The sequence below is a fragment of the Pezoporus flaviventris genome, unplaced genomic scaffold, assembly GCF_033815535.1.
Source record: "Pezoporus flaviventris isolate CSIRO_AGI_PZ_B2104156 unplaced genomic scaffold, CSIRO_AGI_Pfla_v1 ptg000129l, whole genome shotgun sequence".
NCBI classification, from domain to species: Eukaryota; Metazoa; Chordata; class Aves; order Psittaciformes; family Psittacidae; genus Pezoporus; species Pezoporus flaviventris.
In genome coordinates, this window is record NW_026892677.1 from 908,253 (window position 1) to 929,864 (window position 21,612).

The window sequence follows — 21,612 nt, forward strand, 5'->3', positions numbered from 1 at the left end:
GCTTTGACGGAAGGAAAGGAAGGATGCACACCTTACTCTTTTCCTGCTGGAGCTCTATCTGGATGTCGGTGAGCTTGGCCCTGAGCTCCTCATTGGCAGCCTGCAGCGCGGCCAGGGCGTCCGGCTTCTCGCCCCGGGCTCGGCCGCTGGGGCCCTTCTTGGACATGGTGATGCCGCGCGGCCCAGCGCTCGCTCCGGGCTTTCGGCCTCGCCTCCGGCCCTCTACATTTTCTTCCTTGCCTGCAAGGAGGGAGACGACACAGCCACTGTCAGCACCGGCACGGGCAGGGGGAGCAGCACCCACCCAGCACACCAGGGGACACAAGGCACTTGGAGACAGCAGGAGGTACCCGGCAGCCAGATCAAGCAGCTCTCCCCGGGGTTCAGCAAGAGCTAGACCCACTCAGGGGGATGTTGTTTGTTATTACACCTCTACAGAGCAAAGCATTTGGATCACAAAGTACGAACGTTTTCTGTCCCCTCGTTTGCACTGGAGCTCCCAGAGCGCAGAGGAGGTGGATGCTGGGGAACATGTCCGAGCACCATCCCCTGGAACCGTCACGGCTTGGAGACAGCAACAGCCCGAACTGTTCTCGGGATGGGCAGAACACTTCTATGTGCTTTAAAAACAAGAGCCTTAAGAAAAACACTGTTTGGTTTCCTACAGATACTCAGCTGTTCATGACGCAAGTAATAGAAGTAAAGAAAAAGAAGCTACAGCAGGAGCAGGGATTGCCCAGCAGCAGGAGGAGCTTTCCACACAGGATGTGAGGTGCATCATCAAACCAGCGCTTAAAATCTATGCAGGTTTATCCAAGCCTGGTAACAATGTCAAACCTAAGCAAAAAAAAAACCTGAGACAATCCATTCTATTAAACAGTGGAAAACCAGGCAAAAGTGGGCCCACCTTCGTAGAATTCATACAGTAACACAGTTTGCACTCTATGCTTCCCATTAATCCCAACACACTCATAAACAGCACAACAGGCACAATTTACAGCGACAGCTTCAGATTTGTCAGCAGAACATAGAATAGGAATTACAGCGCTAAAAGCCACGGGCATGTATTTTCATTCAGAATTCCCCAACAGAGGCTTTGCCCGCAGATCGACAGCAGTGAGCTGGAATGGGTAACAGCCATTAAAGGCGGCAGGGGCTGTGCCAAGTTTATACATCGTATTGTCAATGAAACCCAAAGGCCCTTTCTAATCAATACTGTTGAGAGGAAAAGGAGAGTGTGCGCTATTAAAAACTCATTTCCTTGCAAAAAAGATATTCAAGCTTAATGCAGCTGTCAGGCAAAGGGAGCCTCAGTGCAAGACAAAACCCACTCCAAGGAGGTTGCAATCTGAGACAAAGACGGATGAAAGCAGGGAGAAAGACACTTTTTAATCTGTCAATGCCACCTTTATGCCACATCCAGCCCCTGGTTCAGGAAAGTCTCTGTGAGTTCTATGTAAAAATAAATAATTCACTTTGTCAAGTCAAATTAAAGCCCTGGGACCTGTGAGCTGTCTGCACAGAGGTGAATGTGACTGACAGTACCACTGGGTGTCCTTGCTGCATCTGGGCTGCTCCTTACGTTGATGCAGACAGACAGGCCCTTAACGTCCTGCACATGAGTGCTCTGTGTGGAACACACCAGCGCAGGTCACTGAGAACCCTTCTTCTGAGCAGTACTTGACTCAGTGCTCATCAACAGTGCGAGGAGCTTTAACTTCATAGAGACCTGAGGACAGCGAGAAAGCCCGGGCTGTGCCTGGAGGCTTTGTTTAGCTCTGGAGCAGTGGAACAGAAGTGCTGTCTGCCCAGCTCCAAAATGGGGGGGGGTTCTCCAGTGTTGCAAAGAATCACAGAATCCCCGGTTTGTGTTGCAAGGGACCTCAAAGCTCCTCCAGCTCCAATCCCTGCCACGGGCAGGGACCCCTTCCACTGGAGCAGCTTGCTCCAAGCCCCTGTGTCCAACCTGGCCTTGAACACTGCCAGGGATGGGGCAGCCACAGCTTCTCTGGGCACCCTGTGCCAGCGCCTCAGCACCCTCACAGGGAAGAGCTTCTGCCTAAGAGCTCAGCTCAGTCTCCCCTCGGGCAGGTTAAAGCCATTCCCCTTGGCCTGTCCCTACATCCCTTGTCCCAAGCCCCTCTCCAGCTTTCCTGCAGCCCCTTCAGGCACTGGAGCTGCTCTCAGGTCTCCCCTTCAGGAGCCTTCTCTTCTCCAGGCTGCCCCAGCCCAGCTCTCTCAGCCTGGCTCCAGAGCAGAGCTGCTCCAGCCCTCGCAGCATCGCCATGGCCTCCTTGCTCATTTCTTTCACACTTTGTGTCCGTTTGGCAGCATCTTCTCTTATAGCTACACAGCTCTGCCAAAGCGCTGTGGAAGGACAATCCCCACGCTGCTGCCCAAGCTCCATCATTACCCCATGCAAGTTTTCAGTCTGAGGAAGCAGACTGTGGCTGGGACAGCCCAGCTTGCTCCTATTCAAAAGGTCACCAGCAAAGAAACATTCCCCTGCTCCTGGCACAGCTGACTCATCGCACAAGTTTAGTTAAAAACAGACTATGAGAACTCTGAACAGGACTGAAGTCCTCACGGAAAGCTCTGGAGGAGCAGGTAACTTCCCACAGGATACATGCACGTGGAAGTGCCAAATGGGGAAACGCCATCAGCAAAGAGAAGGGTCAAAGTCATATTCAGAGGAGTGGATGATCCTAAAAGCTGCAGTAACGGAAGAGTGTGAAATCCAGTGGTACAAAGGCTCCGTCTTTCAACCAGGTTCTCAGACAAGACTTGGGCCAACTTCTGAGATGAGGACAAGGGCAACGCACTTTTGTTGTTTCACAGCAGAGAGCACTGGGAATTTTACAGCAATGTGCAAGTTTACAGGACAGTATAAAATCTAATGAAAAATGTTTCACTGCAGATCACTGACTTGCTCAAATAAAACTATTCCCTGAACAGATTACGTGTTCTCAGCTCACAAACGTGCTGGGATTCATTTTGAACTAGCACTACATTGCTGGTTTGAAATAAATCCTTATTTTAAAGAGCTATTTCAGTTATACTATAAAAATACACCAAAAAAAAAGCTAAATTTGTAACATTTCCAAGTTTGTTAATACTGACCTTATTATTGTGGATAATGATCTTTCTGGACGTGATGACCTTCAATGCATTGGTTTATTCGTCATGACTTGCAGTCAACACCACCACGGAGCAGCTCTCTTCCCTGTCCAAGCAGGAGCAAAGAGGCTTAACAGCTCAGGGCAGCTGCGATAAGAAAATGACAATACATAACAAACTATTGTAATAATAAGTAAAATAACACTAAATAGTAAAATAGCAGTAAATGGTAATATAAAATAACAGTAAATAACTATAGTAAAATGTCACTATAACAGTAACAGTAAGACAAGTGTAATAACAATAATGGAACAGCCCGATTTGAATTCTAACAGCAAAACTTTACATCCATGGTGGATAAAAGAACAGAGGGAGGCAGCTGCCTTGGGGGATACATCAACGGGATATGAAGCCAGGAGAGGGCTGAAAGCATCCGAGGCAAGCGGCTGGAGTTTGGGAATAAGCAGGCAAAGCTGCTGAGCAAGGGAATAGAGCAGAACAAGCAGTCACTGCCAATCTACACTGGGTCACAGTGGGAGTTTGGGACTTGGAGAAAAAGTCGGGAAAATGTAAAATTCCTGGTATTAGTTGACCAAACCAAGGTAGTACGAACAGACTTCATCCTCAGCCTGATGACTGACTTTGCAGCCTTGAAGCTTCCATAAAAAGAAATGTGTTTGGTTGGTCGAAGATAGAGAATGAATAACATTTTACAGACCTTGCCCGAAAACCTAGAAACAGGAGTGGATATTCTTTGCATTTAAGGTTCTTGCTTCTTTGTGTAAGACAATGCAATCAGTGATCTACAATGGGGGTCTTAGAAAACTTCTTGCTTTATAGAGCAAAAGTGGGGCAGACTGTGGCCACAGGCACTGAATTCTCCTGACTGCAATGAATGGAGCTGTGCCCGTTACAGTTAGTTACTTAAATGATGTGCTCTGCTGGGAGATGCAGAGGGCAGACACAGGTTATTCCAAGGGTCGAGGAGCTGAGCAGCAGCACCAGACAGGCTTTTCACTGCTTACATATGAATGCCAGACAAAGCAATTTGAACCAGACAGGGATTTGTGAGCATAACCTCAACCAGAAGGATTATTTTTGACAAATGGCTACAAGAATTGTTGTTTCTTTGCTTACAGAAATTAAAACTAAGGGACTGGTACAAGTGAACCAAAAGGCAAAAGTGTTATCAGAGGTGCGCAAGGAGAAGTGCAGGCCCAGAGCTGCTTTCCTGGGAGGCAGTGGATGGGAACAGTGTGGATTTAATCACGTCCCTGGACACACACTGGAGAGCAAGGAATTCTCAGGCTGCTGTTTGGATTGCAGGGGAAAACCCTAAAGCAATGGTTTTATTCTCAGAACTGGTGATAGACACAGAGACCCCTCCTGCACTCAGTGTCCTGCACCCCACAAAGGGATTTACCCAGTCTGGGGGCATCGCTCCATTTGGCATGCACTTGGGTTGTTGTTCCCAGGGATAACAATGGGGAATGAGGCTGGGCAGAGTTAGGCAGCTCCCCAGTGACAGCCACAGACTTCTGTGCGTGCCGTGGGACAAGCAGCATTGTTGGGAACCATGAAAGCAGTCACTTGTACTCATGAAAGGGACAGTGGTGACTGCTGGTACACACCTGCACATGGAAAACCCATCTGGGCACGGGGACAAAGGTCAGTCTGAAAGTGAGGCACACAGGGAACCCACCTCCTACAAAGCAGGCACCCTGCTGCTCTACTATTACCTATTTAGTCCCTTTTTCCTTGTTTTCCAATGAGTTATGTAGAAGGGGCATCTCTAAACCACCTCACCCTAATAGAGAACATTGTTGAATCTGGGAGAATACATTATGTATTGAAAACAGCATCAATAATGCAGCATGAGCCTGCCTTGAGCAGGGCTCCTCACACTGTGCCTCCTGACTTGCAATCAGCCACCCAGGCTAACTGGGAAATGTGTTTTCAAGGTGGCAGCTTCTGACATCAGTGTTTTGCTGCAATGAAAAATAAAGCAATAAACCCCTGCCCAGAGTGCCAACAGTTAAAGCAAAACATCACTTCAGCCAAACACTACTACAGACTCTGAACGTTTCAAATGCACAATACAGCCCTGTGAAAGCTGCTGGTTTCTATTTCAGATGATGATTAAATTGGGACTAATATGATAAACCGCTTTGGGTTTTTTAATAAACCCAGCTGTGGGTAACTCAACCCAAATTCCAAAGGAGCACATCCATCGGTCCTGACCATGCTTTTGCTGAGAACATTCCAGGTTCAGAACAACACTTCCCATCAAACCCAGGAGGAGCCACCGGTGTAAGCAAAGCCTGGGCACGCAGGACACTCACTAAGGATGCTAAAGACTTGTGCTTGGTGCCCTGTTTTTAGCCACACTCACTGGGAAATGTTGTCGTGTGTGGAGATCCCCACTCTAAACAGAACACCCCGCACTACCATATGCCAGCACACCCCTCGTGGGCTGCCCATGCTGCAAAGTGAACACACTCCTTTACCAACAGTTGGCTGGTTTAGAGCAGATCTGTTTCCATAAGGGGAAAAAAACCCATCCAGCCAATGTTTCCAGTGAGAAATAGGTTCCTAAAGTGCTCTTTGATGAAATATTATCTGATCTGAACCAAAGATAGTAACACCCCTCCCCAAGCACCAGCGCACAGTATCAAGTCTCTGCAGATGAAGTCGAGTCAAAGTTTTCCTTGGGATTATATCAATTCCAACAACAGCTTTAACAGACACATGTCAAATCCTGACTGACCTGAATTTCTCCTCAAACATTAATCCTTAGTCGTGGTGAGCTTTAACCCTTTGCTGGGTGGATCACGGTTACAAGCAAAATCCGGCACCCTGTAAGCTGTAGGCATGGTGCATGCAGATTCCTGTTGCAGAGGTGACTGGCTGCATCACACACACACATCTACATCCCATCCGCTGATAGTTCATCATAAGTTTTACACACCTAGTTGGGTTTTTAAATGCAGAGCACAGCTGGGTGTCAATTAGGTGAATAGACACTGGTTTATAGTGAAAAAGAGGAGAGTAATTGAATTCCATTGCTGGAAGACTGAACTGCTGCTCGATCTCAACATGTGCATCTCAAAGCAGGACACCCATTTAGCTTTCACATCTCTCAATGGCAGAGAGTGAAATAATTAATCAGAAACAGTGGCTGCTATGTAGGAAGCTGATTTTTCTTCCTTCTCAGACACTCCACAACACTTAAGGTTCAAGAATCCACTGGAGTTATTGCAATAACATTACAGTAGGACACGCATCCGAGTTCTCAGTTAAACCAGAGCAGCTCCAGTGAATAATTCCACTGATTTGAGGATTATTAGTGAGGAATGCACTTCAGACTTAATTCCCTCAGTTAATATTGTGTCATTCCATTATGCTGATGGCAAACAAACTGTTTGGGTAATGCCATCCATTTCCCAAGGAATCCATGCCTGTGTAATTACCCACAATCAGCTGGAACACAGATGGCACCGTATGATCCAAAAGGACTTTATGGAAACATTGAAAGCATGTTATTAACATCCTATAATAACTGTGCAACGCTACCTCCCCACCCCTTTTCTGCATCAACACGCAACACAGCTGGACTGGGAGAGGAGAAGGCAACATTTAACTGAACACTGTTATGAAAGATTTTCAGTCATTGGATTTAATCAATTCATAAATGAGCTGAAAATAACAGACTCCAGCATGGCAACGCAAGCACTGCTGGTGACAGTTCAGAACTAGCACTCATTTCAGAGTGACTCATCCACATCAAGCTCAGCTTTAGGGACTGGACAGCGTGGAGAGATGCTCTGGGAGGGGGAACCTCTCTTTGGTCAGGTTGTCCAATGCAGGTATTTCTGCAGGGTGCTGAGCTGAATGGAGCTCAGTATTAGGCAGAAGCTCTTCCCTGTGAGGGTGCTGAGGCGCTGGCACAGGGTGCCCAGAGAAGCTGTGGCTGCCCCATCCCTGGCAGTGTTCAAGGCCAGGTTGGACACAGGGGCTTGGAGCAAGCTGCTCTAGTGGAAGGGGTCCCTGCCCGTGGCAGGGGTTGGAGCTGGAGGAGCTTTAAGGTCCCTTCCAGCCCAAACCAGGCTGGGGTTCTGTGATTCAACATCAACAGATAAGAGTTTGAGAAGTCGATAAACCTCCCAGATGACAACAGTTACAAGCTGTTAGGTGCCACCAAGCTCTAATGAAAAGCTGCTCCTTCAGCCCCTCAAAAAGAGGATCAGATGATGTCAAACCTGACTTTTCATTACTAAATACCCCAGTTTAAACAACCTTTTCTTGACAGTTGATGAGAATCCCTTCCCTAATTTCAGCCCATCTCTGCCCGTTCAGTTAATAGCAAGCGGGTCCCTTGGTCCATAACTGATTTAGAAAGAAAGCAAAACTACGATCAACCAACAGACTTACTGGAGACTTACAGTGGTTATAAATGAATATCTACAATACCAGGGTCCAGCTGCGGTACCCACCGACGACGGCAGCACAGGGATCAGCACCATTCCTCTCCCACCAACATCTGCTCGAGGAGGGCAGTCCGGGGGCGCTGGATGTCCCAGATCTCATGGAATCAAGTGTGAGCCCTGCAGTGTGATCTCAGGTGGGGAGATGGGCCCTGGGGAAGACCAAGAGAGCTTTAGGTAAATTCCAGTGAAAGGGAGACCTTTTGCATTGCAGTAACTGAAGAGACAACGTGCCACTGGTCAAGGTCCTGGCAAGAACATTGCTAGAGAAGATAAAGCCAAGAGAGATCAATGTAGAGGTGACAAATAAGTTCAGCAAGAGAAGCTGGTCAAATATCACATCACCAGCACTTCTGATTTAGTGCTCAGTATCAGACATCTGGAGTGGGCAGCACTAGATGAGAGATGGAACAAGGGTGGGAAAACCATAATGAATTAATGGTCATGTCTATGCATTGCACACCATCAGCTGGAGTTATTTTAGGTACAGGGGTTTTCATCAGATGATGATCAGAGAATATGGAAGGGAAACAAAACCCAGTTCTGGAGATGATGCTGTGCTCCGGGGGTTACAGACTCCACCTCAGAGCCCTTCCTAAAGGAAGCTGGCAGTTCAACATAGCCGAGCTCCGCAGGACCCAGCCAGAGCAGTGCTGGTTCATTACTGGTGACCATCCATGTACCTGTACTATCTCTCATGGCAAACTGGGAGACAAGACAACGGTGGGAGAGTCTGTCTTCTGAAAGGAAAGAGCTGCAGACACACACATGAGAGGCTGAAGTTAAACCCTGATACAAAAGACAAAAGCGGAAGTGTTGCTGTGGTGGGTTCTGGTTAAAAAGCCAAGGGTTTTGTGAGGCAAAGCAGCAGCTCTGAGGTGCAGCAGCACTAACTGGCAGCAGGAGGTCATCTGGTAGACCTGAAGCCTCCCAAGGCCCTGGGGCAGCTACAGCAGGAAATTTACTGAGTGTGAAGCTACACAATAGCCGGGGTCCCACCGAGAATGACCTTACCCATGGAGTCACCCCTGAAGCCCCGTCCAACCTGGCCTTGCAATGTCTCTTGAAAGTTACCAATGGATACAGTGAGAAAAAGAAACAAGTGAAAACTGTGCTTATTTGTAAATATTGCTCTAATTTGCTTATAGACTTGGCTACAAAGTAACAGAAACCTTTGTTTGCTTTGTCTTTAAACCTCAGAATTGCTACTGAATGTACCAACTGGCGCCCCAGGGGCACAGGAGCACTGTTAGTATGAACCGCCGCACACCCCAGTGTTTGTAGGTGTTCCCAGGTTTCATGATCCCCAGTAACCAGCGCTGTCTCCTCACACCTAATGGACACCATGAGAACCACGAAGTGAAACACCCAGCTCACTGATTCTGCACACTGCAAGTTACACACTGAGTAAAAAACATGGTAAGAGAGAACATGGAAACCTAGAGCAAGCAGAAAAGGGTTGGAAAGAAAGGACAAAATATTGTTGGCCAACTTCATTGGAGCCAAAAGCTCCAGTACATCTCTAGAAATAATGCATCTCTGCAAGGAAGGTGTCCCTGCCCGTGACAGGGGTTGGAACTGGATGAGCTTTAAGGTCCCTTTCAACACAAACCAGTCTATGGCTCTGTGAACAGGGATGCTGGGGAAGAGTGATGCAGTCAGGCACAGCCATGTCCCCTCCCAGCCTCATGCACAGCTCACTGACACCAGGCTCTTCCCTCGATTCCACAGGCATAGAAATCACAAAATCACAGCATCACCCAGGCTGGAAAAGCCCTCCAAGCTCCTCCAGTCCAACCCTTACCCCAGCACTGCCCAGGCCACCCCCAACCCATGGCACTGGGGCCTCGTCTCCACGCTGTGTGAACACTTGCAGGGACGGTGCCTGCAGCCCTGCCCTGGGCAGCCCGTTCCAATGCCTGAGCACCCTCTGGGGCAGGAATTGTTCCTCAGCTCCATCTAAACCTGCCCTGGGGCAGCTTGAGGGGACACTGCTCTTTCCCAAGGAATCTCCTCCAGCTCCTAGGGGCAGAGGGATGACACCCTTGAGCTGCACATGGGCACAGGTCAGAGGGGCTGTGTCAGCTCATCTCCAGGGCAAGTGCAGCTGGAATGTTAGGAAAGAACAGGGAAGCAGTCAAGGAGAATGAGCAGAGCAGAGCTGGTTCAGTGCTCTAAAGAAAAGCAGTCTATAAAGGCGTAAGGACCGTATTCAGTCCTGACGATAGTTATTCCAGATGACTGTGAAAAATACTACCACCTTGACATCATTTTACACATGGAAGCCAAACATGAGGGAACTCACCTTTCTTTGATACTTTACTCTCTTGCATGTGCTTCTGGTACACAGAGGGCCCATCCTGATTAGCCAAACTGTGCTCAGGATGATGGGCTGTCAGCTTGGAGAGTGGAAATTAGATGTGCTCCTGTAAATCACAGCCTGAGCACTGAGGTCCATAGAGATGGACCCCGCTGACACTTGCGCTGTGAAGCAGAGTCCTGGTGCCTGCACTTCCTGCTGTTATTGGTTATTGCAGTTTTGCTTCTAATTTCAGAAATGGTGCTTTCTGCCCTTTATCTCTTCAAGGACATTTCTAATTCTAAATGGCTAGTTTGGCATTTTGCTGACCTAACTCGGAACAGATTGACTATCTTTGTGTTCTTCTAAGGGGAAATTAAAGGTTAAACTAAAAATGCATTCCCCAATCCTGGCAGTGCTCAAGGGCAGGTTGGACACAGGGTCTTGGAGCAAGCTGCTCTAGTGGAAGGTGTCCCTGCCCATAGCAGGGGCCTGGAACTGGATGAGCTTTAGGGTCCCTTCCAATACAAACCAGTCTGTGACTCTATGATTCTGGGAACCAGCACAACATCCTATAACGCATAGGAACTATTGGAATACCCAGTATTTACACAGAAAGGTGAAAAACCCCAGCTCTATCTGGTTAAGTACATATATTTGCCACTACAAAGAAAAGATCTGTTTTAAAAAAGATTTTAAAGCCAAAGCAGCCCAGCCCCTGAAGATGACTGACTGCAACCTAAAACCAAAATGCACTCCCAGGTAGTGAAACAGAAATAAGATACCCATGAACCCTGCAGTGAGGAAGCTACGCTTCTCAAAGGAGAGGAACAGCAGCAAGTTTGGAGGCAAATTCTGGAGGCACAGAGGGAAGTATGGACTGAGGGGTGAGAAATGCCCCCGTACCATGGCACAAACCAGGTCCTGACATGCTGAGGCCACGCAGCTCCTGCTGACCTTGCCAAGGTGATCCTGTCATAGGTGCCTCTGCATTACCAGATGTACATGGCTGGGAATGTTTAAGCTATAATCTGGTCTTTTAAAGCTGATTTGATTTGAGATGCTGCAGTCAATTTGCTTGGCAGGCAGACACCCATTTCTCTGTAGTTTCACAGACCAGCTCAGTAAGAGGGTTTAGGACTTCCATGCACCATGGCAAAACCAGACCCGCTCTGAAATATTTCGTGCTTTGAAGGGAATAAGAGGGGAAGGTTGTTTCAGCCTCACTTTAACTCTCAGAGGATCAGTTCCTCTGGAAAAAGCATATGCTATGATTCTATGACTCCAACATAGGAGCTCTATAACTTTCTTTAACAAGACCAACAACCAGAAGACAGCTGATGCAAAACCTCATTCAGTTTGTGCACATGAGCATACTGAAGACATAACCCCAGTTACTTACAAGCATAACATAAACTGACCCTCCGAACGCTACACTATGCGCAATAAGTGTCACACTGAAGACAAACACAACTGGAATAGTTTCTTAACTATAAAAGTCATTGGGATGAGCAGCTCGGAATATGGCCCAGCCAAAGCAAGTGTGTGTGCATGTGATGAGAGTTAATAGGAGTTAATGCACGTTACAGAGCCTCCTGGCACCAGGAATGACAAACACACGCAGATTAAATCCCCAACAGCACCATGTGGCCTCCACCCGCCTACAAAGGCCACTCAGGGACCAGCACACAAATCACTGTGAACCCCCCCCAGCCCACCCCCAGCAGCAGAAGTGCTGCCACAGGAGCCTCCTGCGGCTCACTAGAGCTGAGCAGCAGCTCTGCAAGCTCTCCCGATGCTTGCTGCTCCCAGGCGTGAGGTCCCGAAGCCAAGGCACTCCTGGGATCACAGCAGCAGCGGCATCCGAGCCCACAGCAGAGCTGAGCCCGGGTCAGTTTGCTGGTTCTGATGAGGGACAAAACTGGGACAGCCTCAGGATACGTAAACGGGAAAAAGGGGAACCTCAGCAGCTGCTTCTGCTCGTGCTCTCTTACCGGCTCACTGCAGTTTACTTGCTGGAGTTCACTTCTGTGGCCAAGTCCCTCATTCTAAATCTATGAGAGGTTTAGATTAGCTATGAGGAAGAAATTCTTCACCATGAGGGTGCTGGCACAGGGTGCCCAGAGAAGCTGTGGCTGCCCCATCCCTGGCAGTGCTCAAGGCCAGGTTGGACACAGGGGCTTGGAGCAAGCTGCTCTAGTGGAAGGGGTCCCTGCCCATGGCAGGGGTTGGAGCTGGAGGAGCTCTGAGGTCCCTTCCAACACAGACCAGCAATAGCTGTAGCTGCTCCTGGGTAACCTGAGTGTGTTAATGCTTTAACAGAAAATCATAGAATCACAGAATAGTCAGGGTTGGAAAGGACCTTAAACTCATCCAGCTCCAGCCCCCTTGCCACGGGCAGGGACGCCTCACACTAAACCATGTCACCCATGTTCAACCCAGCCTTGAACTGCCAGGGATGGAGCATTCAAGACTTCCTTGGGCAACCCATTCCTCTGCCTCACCACCCTTACAATAAAGAACTTCCTCCTTATCTGCATGAAGTTCACAGTAGCTTGTGGAATTGGGAAGCTCAGGGAAAGCAGATCAGTAAGCAGCTTCACATGCATCTATATCCACTCTGAACTTGGGGAGTCATGGAAAAAAACACGCACAATCACAGGATAAACATATGGAGGAGGTACTACATCAACAAACTCCAGGAGCAGACTCCAGCTGTTCTTCAACAGCAGTTCACACTCTTATCTAAGCAGACATACAAGTTAACAACAGGAGAAAATATGGTGTTAAATTGACTCAACTAAAACTTTTTTGGCGTTTGCTGTCAGCTGGGTATCTTGGGGAATAAAAACCAAAACCCAAGCAATGGTTACAGCAAAACTGCAAAGCCCTCTCATACCTAACATCCTAAACTATTATCTTGCTTTGCGAACGTACCTAACAGTACGTGTACCAAGTGTGCAAATACACACGGATCATCAAAGCCGCAGGAGCCGTCCATGCCTGAGCTGCCATGCCGAAGCTCCGGTGGGCACCTGCACAGGCACCTACGTGCCAGCAGCAAAGGACTTCCCAGCCTGAAGCACGAGCAGTGTTTGGGTAGCGGACGTGTCCTCAGTGAGACCTTGCACCTAACTGTGCAAAGGATGTGAGAAGGTACATCTGAATCTCAGCTTCACAGAGTACAGCCGAAGGCTTGGACGCCTGTGTCATTAACTGCTTAAGCAGTTGTAGTGACTTGATGTGTGAGAAACTCTAATCGTGGATGGGGATAGGAACAGAGGAGGAATTACTGCTAAAATGAGGAGATCCATGGCTGTGAGCTCCAAGGACCAGAGCTGGGGCTGACAGCCTGTGATGCTCCACTGGAGACCTGTGGAAAAGCAGGAAAGTGTAGGATATACAAATCTGCTGATAGGAGAGGAGTATTTAGGTCAATAGGATGGGAGGGGAATATAAAGCAAGAAAAGGGAAGACAAAACAATAACCTCAAACTAGAAAAATAGGTAACTAAGCAACACGCATTTCAGTATGGGAATACAAGATAATCTATGCTTAAAAATACAATTTGACATATCCTGCAAACAGAGATTTAGAAGGAAGGACCAAGTCATCACTGAGGACATCTGCTGTGTATGCAGCTAGGTAAATAAGACACTAGATTGTAATAGCAGGAGATGGGAGATAAGCTGAAAAGCATTATAACCTTGCAGAGAGATGAGCGGTAGGTATTCATTATGACATTCATCTTCGTCTAAAGGAAACATAATTCCTGTGACCAGGTAATAAAAGACTGGGGACCTGTGATTTTGTGAAGAGCCATCAGACAAGCAGTTAGAAAATGATTGATATTGTGTAGGAAATAAGGATGTTTCATTTACTTGTTCACACTAATGCAAGAACAAGAAACCACCCCGTGAGGCACTGGTAGATGATAGTTACATGGTGCTTCCAGTAGAAAGATGAATGTTCCACCGCGTATCACACATCACAGACCCCGGCAGCAGCTCCCCATCGCTCTGCTGCCCCTGGTTCAAACCACCACAAGCCAAATTCAGCGGGGGAGGAAAGCAGAGTCAGGAAGTGCAGGGTGACAGTGGCAGAACTGGCAGCGTCCAGCCCCAACGTGACCTGCAAGAGCGGTCATAGGAGGTATAACACCAACTCTGCTAGTGGTCCCCTTGCTTCAGCAGCCAGGGCAGCACCTCAACAGGTTTGGCTGCAGATGGCTCCCAAGTTTGCCCAGAGCAGAACCCTTTCACCCTGCAGCCCTTGCCTTGAATACACAAACCCTTTACAGATGAGGCTCCAGAGTATTCCCAGGGCTGGCATGTGGCTAGCGATGGAGCCTCCGTGACATCCTGCAACACCAACCCTCCGAGGTGACCTGCTGGAATCAGTGGAGCAGGATGTGGTAGAGAGCTGTTCAACTAGCAGGTGTAGCACCTACAGCAGCCCTAGAAGGGAGAGGGTTCAGGGATCCTGGCTTCTCCAGTCTGTTCCGACTTTTACATATTTGGGCTGTGGAAGGATGCTAAAAGAAGTAAATGCATTGCATTAAAATGATACAGCCTGGCTTTGTAGTTCACGGGACTGTTGCTGTTTGTGGCAGGGGTGTTGTTTGTTTGGGTTTCTTTGGAGGGGTTTTTGAGAGGCTTATAGTAAAACTGGCTGCAATTTCAGTCTATTTTCAGCCACATATAATTAGTAAAATCCAGCTTCTTTTCTCACAGTAAACTATCATTTCTGCACAGCTCTGGATGTATAATTAAGCTTTCACACTGCTTCACTTCTTTAAAGCACTCTCCCTACATAGTCAAGAGATCTCCAGTAACTAACTCTGCACACGCAGCTCATGGAGGAGCTCCTCCCTCTGCAGCCTCCCCATTGCTTCCATCAGGGGATCATTCCACTTCGAGTTCTGCTCCTCGCACACCACGGTGAAGCTCAGCTAATGCACATGGATGGATGCTCACCCCTCTGACCTGCCTGACTCAGTCCATGGAGCCCATGCAGGGTAATATTCTGCTTTATTATGGTCTATAAATAGGGCTGTGGAGCCTCCCGGTCTAACCACAGTGTGATGAGGAGGTGGGTGACATTGCCCTTGTTTCTGGTGATGCCTCACCTCAATCTCAGCTCTCACTGAGTGTGCATTATGAAGCTAACATGTCTACACTGGCTTTTAAACTTGTACTCAGCTAAATCATCCACAGGGAAACCATCATGGTACCTCTCCCTGGTGCTGCCCAGCAGCACAGGAGCATCCCAGCAGCAGCTGGGTTGGATCAGTTGCTTTTCTGGCTTCCAACCAGCACTGACATCACCCCAGAGCTCCCCATCCAGAGTCAAACAAGTGTCAGTGCTCAGCACAGACTTTCAAAACATTTGTACTGAAATCTCACATGTTGGACCCAAGTGTAGGTTGGATGCACATTGCACTTTTGGGCCATGGAGCTCCATGATGGAGAGGAGAATGGGAACATGGACACAGCTTACAGGTATTTTAAGCCATTTTGGTTTGACAGAAAGGAACCCCATGAGTGTCGTATCAGGCTCAGGAGTTGACCTCAGCATCGCCCTGTGTCAGGCTGTAGTCAGGAAAGAACTAGAACATATTTACATGGTCATAAAGAACATGTGCCCTACACCCAAGACCATATTTTTCCCTTGACAACCATCTGCTACTGCAGTATAATTAAAATTACAATCCTGTTCCCCCTGAAGCCAGTGACAAAATCCCCCCTTTGGGGCACAATAAAACACATACTGCTGTATTACGAGTGGCACAGCCCCAGGGAAGGGAGAGGAGAGCGCACCCTGTGACACAGGCACTGTACAGAGCCATCCACCCCAGCATCACGCACCCCTCCAAGGCACCGCTCTGGTGGTGGGCAGCTCCTTCTCGGCCCCTCCGCACCCTTTGCCTTTGTTGTTGCCAAAACTGATCAGCTGCTTAAAAAACAGGCCAGGAAATACATTTCAACAGCAAGACAAGGACAAACTGTGTGTGATGAACTGGCAGAGGCTGTGGCTCTCAGCACAACACAGTGGGTCACCTCCTCCCCACACAGCAGCAGTGTATCCCTGCTCAGATGCAGACTTTCTGCGCACAACCTGCATCAGTGTCAGGACTGAAACAGCAACGTGTCCTCATCCTTCCTTTAAGGAGAATGTCAGCCCTTCTGGTTTCCTTGGTTTCAATTTCTGTAGTGAAATCCCATGGTTTCTTCTCTTATCTTGTGCAAAAGCAAGTGCACCAGGGCACAGCCCAGGTAGGTTGGCTTGAAGCAGATCTGCTTGGGCAAGGAAGGGCAGGAAGGAGCCCAGGGCTCAGGCACAAGGGCAGGGCCAGTGGCCCCCCTGTTCTACTGACTGCGGAACACAGAGCCCAGCACATCCCTGCTGCTTCCTAAGCTGTGCTCATCCGGATGAGACCTCAGCTCCTGCCCTTGGGACCGTCAGCTCCCCCTGCAGCATCCTGTGCTGGGGATGGAAGACTGAGCTGGGCCAAAGCTCCTGCAGCACCAAGTCACAGCCCCCAGAGATCACAGAATCCCAGCCTGGTTTGGGCTGGAAGGGACCTTAAATCTCACCCAGCTCCAACCCCTGCCACGGGCAGGGACCCCTTCCACTAGAGCAGCTTGCTCCAAGCCCCTGTGTCCAACCTGGCCTTGAGCACTGCCAGGGATGGGGCAGCCACAGCTTCTCTGGGCACCCTGTGCCAGCGCCTCAGCACCCTCACAGGGAAGAACTTCCATGATGCTATGATTTGACACCCTGTTCTGCAGACTCGAGATGACAACAACGCTTCCAAAGGCAACCTTTAACTGTTGCATCCGCACCACTGAAACACGGTACTGGAGTGAGTACAAACAGAGCTGCTACAACTCCCGCAAATAAACAGCAGGGCAGAGCCTGGAGAAGCACCAGGCCTGAGTGGTGCCGAGCTCCAGGAACGCGAGGGAGATGCGCAGCGGACGCCGGGAGGCTGTTCTAACAGGGAATCAGGGGCTGCTTTGCTGCAGGGTGCACAGGAGCACTGGAGAGGGGAATGCGACCGCTCCCCACCACCGCATCCCCTGATCTGCAAGAGGAGGACAGGCAGAGCCTCCCCGTCCTTCGGGACAAGTTCCCGGACATACCAGCACCCCTTTCCCGTGCTGCGTCCTTGTGCTCCCCACTCGTGCCAGGGGATGCGGGAAGGGGCTGCATCCCGAGGTCCCTGCCCTCGGGGAGGGAAGGAGCTGTCACCGCGATCTGCCCGGCACTTGCCTTAGCGAATCCACGCAGCCCGAGCCCTGCAGCGCAGGAACGCCAGCACCCGCTGCCGCGGATGGGATTCGGCTCCCAACGTACTTTAATGAGATCTAAACATCCTTCCAGGCGGGAAGCGCCCGGGGCAGGGCTCCGGACCGCCTCTCCTCACCTTTGCCTCACCTCCAGCGGCGCGGCGCCTCCGGCTTGTCCCAGCTCCAGCTCCGAGGGGCTGTGACTCAGCAAAGGGAGCCGCTTCCCATGCTCCAGATGGAACTTACCAAGCCGTGCCAGCGTTACGGGGAGGATCTGCTTCCCGGATCCACTCCTCTGCCAGCCTCTCCTGAGGTATTTCCACTGAACCCTCCCCATCTGCTTACATGATGGCAACAGGAAACGGTTTCTTTAGGGGGAAAATATCAAACGCGAGCCAGCACGGGAGCAGGGCTGAGAGAGAAGGAAATGATCCCAGCCCCCGTCCGCGCCGTGCCTAAGGGAAAAGGGGGTGTCCTGCTACGAGCTTCGGGGTCCGGCTGCTCCCAGTCGGGCATCCTCAGCACTGCGGGCTCGCAGGAAGCGCAGCCGCCTGCCCGAGGACCTGGAGGGCTGATGGAGGGAGAAGCCCACCGAGCATCCCGCCGGGCACTCCACAGGCCGGCATCACCGGAGGGGCAGCCCTCACCTCACACCCCACTGCTGGGCTCGCAGCGAGCCCTGGCACAGGGCAGGGTCATGGGGTGCATGGGGAAAGAGCCACAGCCCTGCTCATGGAGCGAGGCTCATGCCTCCCTCTGCTCACACTATAAATACCATGGAGAAGATGCGCATGGAAATCTCCATGCAGGATTTCAGGGGAGAGGCTGAGGCTGCTCTCTGCTGGGCTGAGCCCAGCTAAAGCTGCAGGTACAGGGTGCAATGCCCTGGCTGCACAAACCCAGCTCTCGCTGTTAAGAGACTGAACTCCAACAGCTCAGGAACAGAAAAGCTCATCAACATCTTGAAATCCCAAGCCTATTGCAATGCAAACACCAATGTTTGACACTAACCTCAGCAGCCTCAGTGGCTCCTCATTAGGTAACACACACTCAGGTGCAATGCACTGTCTGCAGCTCCAGCTATGCATCAGGTCCAGGCACCAGCCCGACAGCCACCATCTTGTACTTGTGCTCCCCTCTGTCACCGGTCCCTGCCATGAGGATGTACCTGAAGGGAATGCACAGAGTTCCCCTGAGCCCTGTGAGCCCACACCAGCTCCCTGAGTACTCCCAGCACCACTCCATCAATCCTCCAAGATTATTTTCCTAATCCAAGATGTCCCAGTTCCCCACTACAGCAGATAATACAGAACTGACTGCCCCCCCCCAGGCTACTTCTCAATGCTTTTTCACTCTTTCCTTTTACAACGAAGACCTGAAGGACATTGTCACTGCCACTACAAACTCTATTTGCTAAGAACTCACACAAACAAGCACAAGAGGGAAAGCAAAGGCCTGAGGGACTGCCCTGTTGTGACCAGGGTGCAGCAGGCAGGGGGCACAGCCATGGACAAGACTCAGCGCAGGGACATGGGAACATGCCCGTGGGGTCAGGGGTGCTGCAGCCCCAGCTCTGTGGGAGCCCTTTCTTTGTCCACTCCAAGACCCGGCCCTTGGAATTTCAAACCACGAGGAATTGTTCAGATGAACGCTTACGGAGAAGGAAAGCTGGAAGTTTACTTTCAGAAGCATCAAGTGCTTGTGGGTTCAGCCCGTGGCAAGTCAGCAGACATGTACTTGAACTACAGCAAGTGTTTCCCTGCAGTTCTTTAATTAGAAGCAAGGCTGCAGCTGTCATTTACACCCAGGATTTGCTTGTTTTGTTCCACTGCTACCACAACGGCATCCCAATCGTCCCCTGCGCATCCCAGTGAATTCAATAAAGTCCTCAGGGTTACAAAACACCTGACAATCAGGTGCTGAGGTGCGGGTACTCCAGCAGCAGGCACAGGAAAGGTGAGTGCACGATTTTGACATCTTTGCAGCTATAAATGAAGATCTTCCAACCCCTGCCACGGGCAGGGACCCCTTCCACTGGAGCAGCTTGCTCCAAGCCCCTGTGTCCAACCTGGCCTTGAACACTGCCAGGGATGGGGCAGCCACAGCTTCTCTGGGCACCCTGTGTCAGCGCCTCAGCACCCTCACAGGGAAGAGCTTCTGCCTAAGAGCTCATCTCAGTCTCCCCTCGGGCAGGTTAAAGCCATTCCCCTTGGCCTGTCCCTACATCCCTTGTCCCAAGCCCCTCTCCAGCTTTCCTGCAGCCCCTTCAGGCACTGGAGCTGCTCTCAGGTCTCCCCTTCAGGAGCCTTCTCTTCTCCAGGCTGCCCCAGCCCAGCTCTCTCAGCCTGGCTCCAGAGCAGAGCTGCTCCAGCCCTCGCAGCAGCTCCGTGGACAACTCTGGACCCACTCTAACTCTTGGCAGAGGCAGCCCCATGATGGGCTCTGTGGGGCTGGGCAGGACTTGCAGGGTCCGTTTGCAGTGACATCCAGTTGGACCTTTACATCCCACCCGGATGTGAAGGTGACTTTGCTGGCAAACGGGCTTGTAGCCAGAGAGATCTTACAAACAAACACACGCTCAGGAGCAACTTACCCACGCAGCAGCTTTACACCCAGCCCAGCAGAACACTCGCATCCCTCCCGCAGGGAGCTGCTGCAGTTGCTATGGAGCCCTGGACGTGCTCGGCTGTGTTTCAGACCATCCCCTGCCTGCTGTGCAGCACACAGTGACTGCGGCCCTGCTGCTGCTGCTGCTGCCTCCTCTCTGAGCCTGGTTTTGATTAAGCAGAAAGGCAGCAACTCTGCTGCAGATCAGTAAATGTGATTTACAGCAAGATCTCCAAGGGCCAAAGGAACAAGTGGCAGCATCGCATCCACAGTATGCCAGCATACCACAGTGGCATCAGCAACTACTGTGCTGACAGAGAATTTCTGTGATGGATTTATTCCTCAGTCATTTCAGCCATCACAGAACCCCAGCCTGGTTTGTGTTGAAGGGACCTCAAAGCTCACCCAGCTCCAACCCCTGCCACGGGCAGGGACCCCTTCCACTGGAGCAGCTTGCTCCAAGCCCCTGTGTCCAACCTGGCCTTGAGCACTGCCAGGGATGGGGCAGCCACAGCTTCTCTGGGCACCCTGTGCCAGCGCCTCAGCACTGAATTACTTACATTTAATTAAACCCTAGAGTTTAAAAGCCCTATTTTAATAATTTGCTTCCAAGAAGAATGCCTTTGTGTGGAGCCATGGGTTTGTATTGTGTCTTAAAGGGGGGGCTTAAAGGGAGAAGTAAGTGTCCCAGTAAGAAGAACATGTCTGGGATGTGTCAGTGGGCTGGTGCCTCAACTAAGCCAATGGTTTGCTGTGTGCTGGTGTAGGTCATGCCTCCATGGAAACCCGGATATCAAAGAATCCAGAGAAAACTCCAACCTGACCCCAGCGCGTCTCCATGCCCACTGGATCCCAAGGCAGGGAACAAGCTACACGGGCTTGCACTGCACTTCTGTTCTACAGGAACACCTCAAATCCCCTAAACCCAGGGTGAGGATCAGATCCCTCCCTGCCCCACACTGCTGGCCCCAGCTGACTGATTCCAGGGGGAGCAGAGGAAAGCTGCCAATTCCAGCAGGAAGCGGATGTGCTTTTTCCTGCTAGTGCCATAGAGAAGGAACCCATAAATTTTGTTCTGCTTTGTCATTTATCATCTCTTAGCAGCAAATGCTAGAAATAAATCTTCATGCTTCATCTTCAGATAGATGTGGTGCAATCTATTTGTACCCAAATACCCCTATATCCCAGGGAGAATATTACAAGTATCTCCGAATCCAAATGGACTTCTTGGAGAGGTGCTGTAACCATCCAGCTTTGGCTCCGTGAGCTCCCTCCTGCTCCTCTTCACAGGAGTAACAGAACATCCACATGAGTTACTGCACCAAGGCAGCTTTGGCAGACAATGACCTAAAGCTGTTATGAGTTGCAGAAGAAATGCAGCGATATCCTAATCCCCAGGGGCAAGTTTGGGCCGTTCAGGTTTTCCTTTTCTTCTTATTTCTGACGTTTAACACAGGCTTTAGAGACAGGCAGAACATGATCCAAACCCAGAAACTGGTTTGACCTTCCACATGAAACCACACCAGTCACGGAATAACTACATTTTTGTAACAAATAACTGCTCCTAATCCCACCTGCATGACTGACGGCCTGAATTTAGAGACAATGACACTGATTTTGGCTGTAAATAACATCATGGCTCAAAATTTTGGCTCAAAGTTAATGAAGCTGGTGCCTGGAATCCAAAACCCCATGGAAACTTGGGGCCCTAAGCTTGCACTTACGGCACTTTAAAAGATGAGACACATTAGTGTGAACTAAGCATGTATGAAATGAGGTTCAGAGTGACACCCCTGAGCTAGGGAACTGAAGC

At 50.1% G+C, this 21,612-nt stretch overlaps 2 protein-coding genes across 42 annotated transcripts in view; one reads left to right on the plus strand and one right to left on the minus strand.

The window, feature by feature from the left end:
* Positions 1–21,612, plus strand: part of BNIP3 (BCL2 interacting protein 3) — a 235,040-nt gene that overhangs the window by 181,980 nt on the left and 31,448 nt on the right. The gene's annotated exons all lie outside the window — the stretch shown is intronic.
* JAKMIP3 (Janus kinase and microtubule interacting protein 3) overlaps positions 1–21,612 on the minus strand; it is a 77,192-nt gene that overhangs the window by 41,220 nt on the left and 14,360 nt on the right. For 38 of the 40 annotated variants that reach the window (XM_061478667.1, XM_061478649.1, XM_061478652.1 and 35 more), the window contains exons 2-4: positions 7,611–7,753; positions 3,121–3,264; positions 32–240 (exon numbers count right to left, since the gene is read on the minus strand). In XM_061478667.1, coding sequence (XP_061334651.1) covers positions 32–166 — 135 coding nt within the window. In that variant the 5' untranslated portion in view covers positions 167–240; positions 3,121–3,264; positions 7,611–7,753. The remainder of the gene's footprint in view (positions 1–31; positions 241–3,120; positions 3,265–7,610; positions 7,754–21,612) is intronic. The other 2 variants (XM_061478634.1, XM_061478668.1) reach the window with 2 other exon arrangements.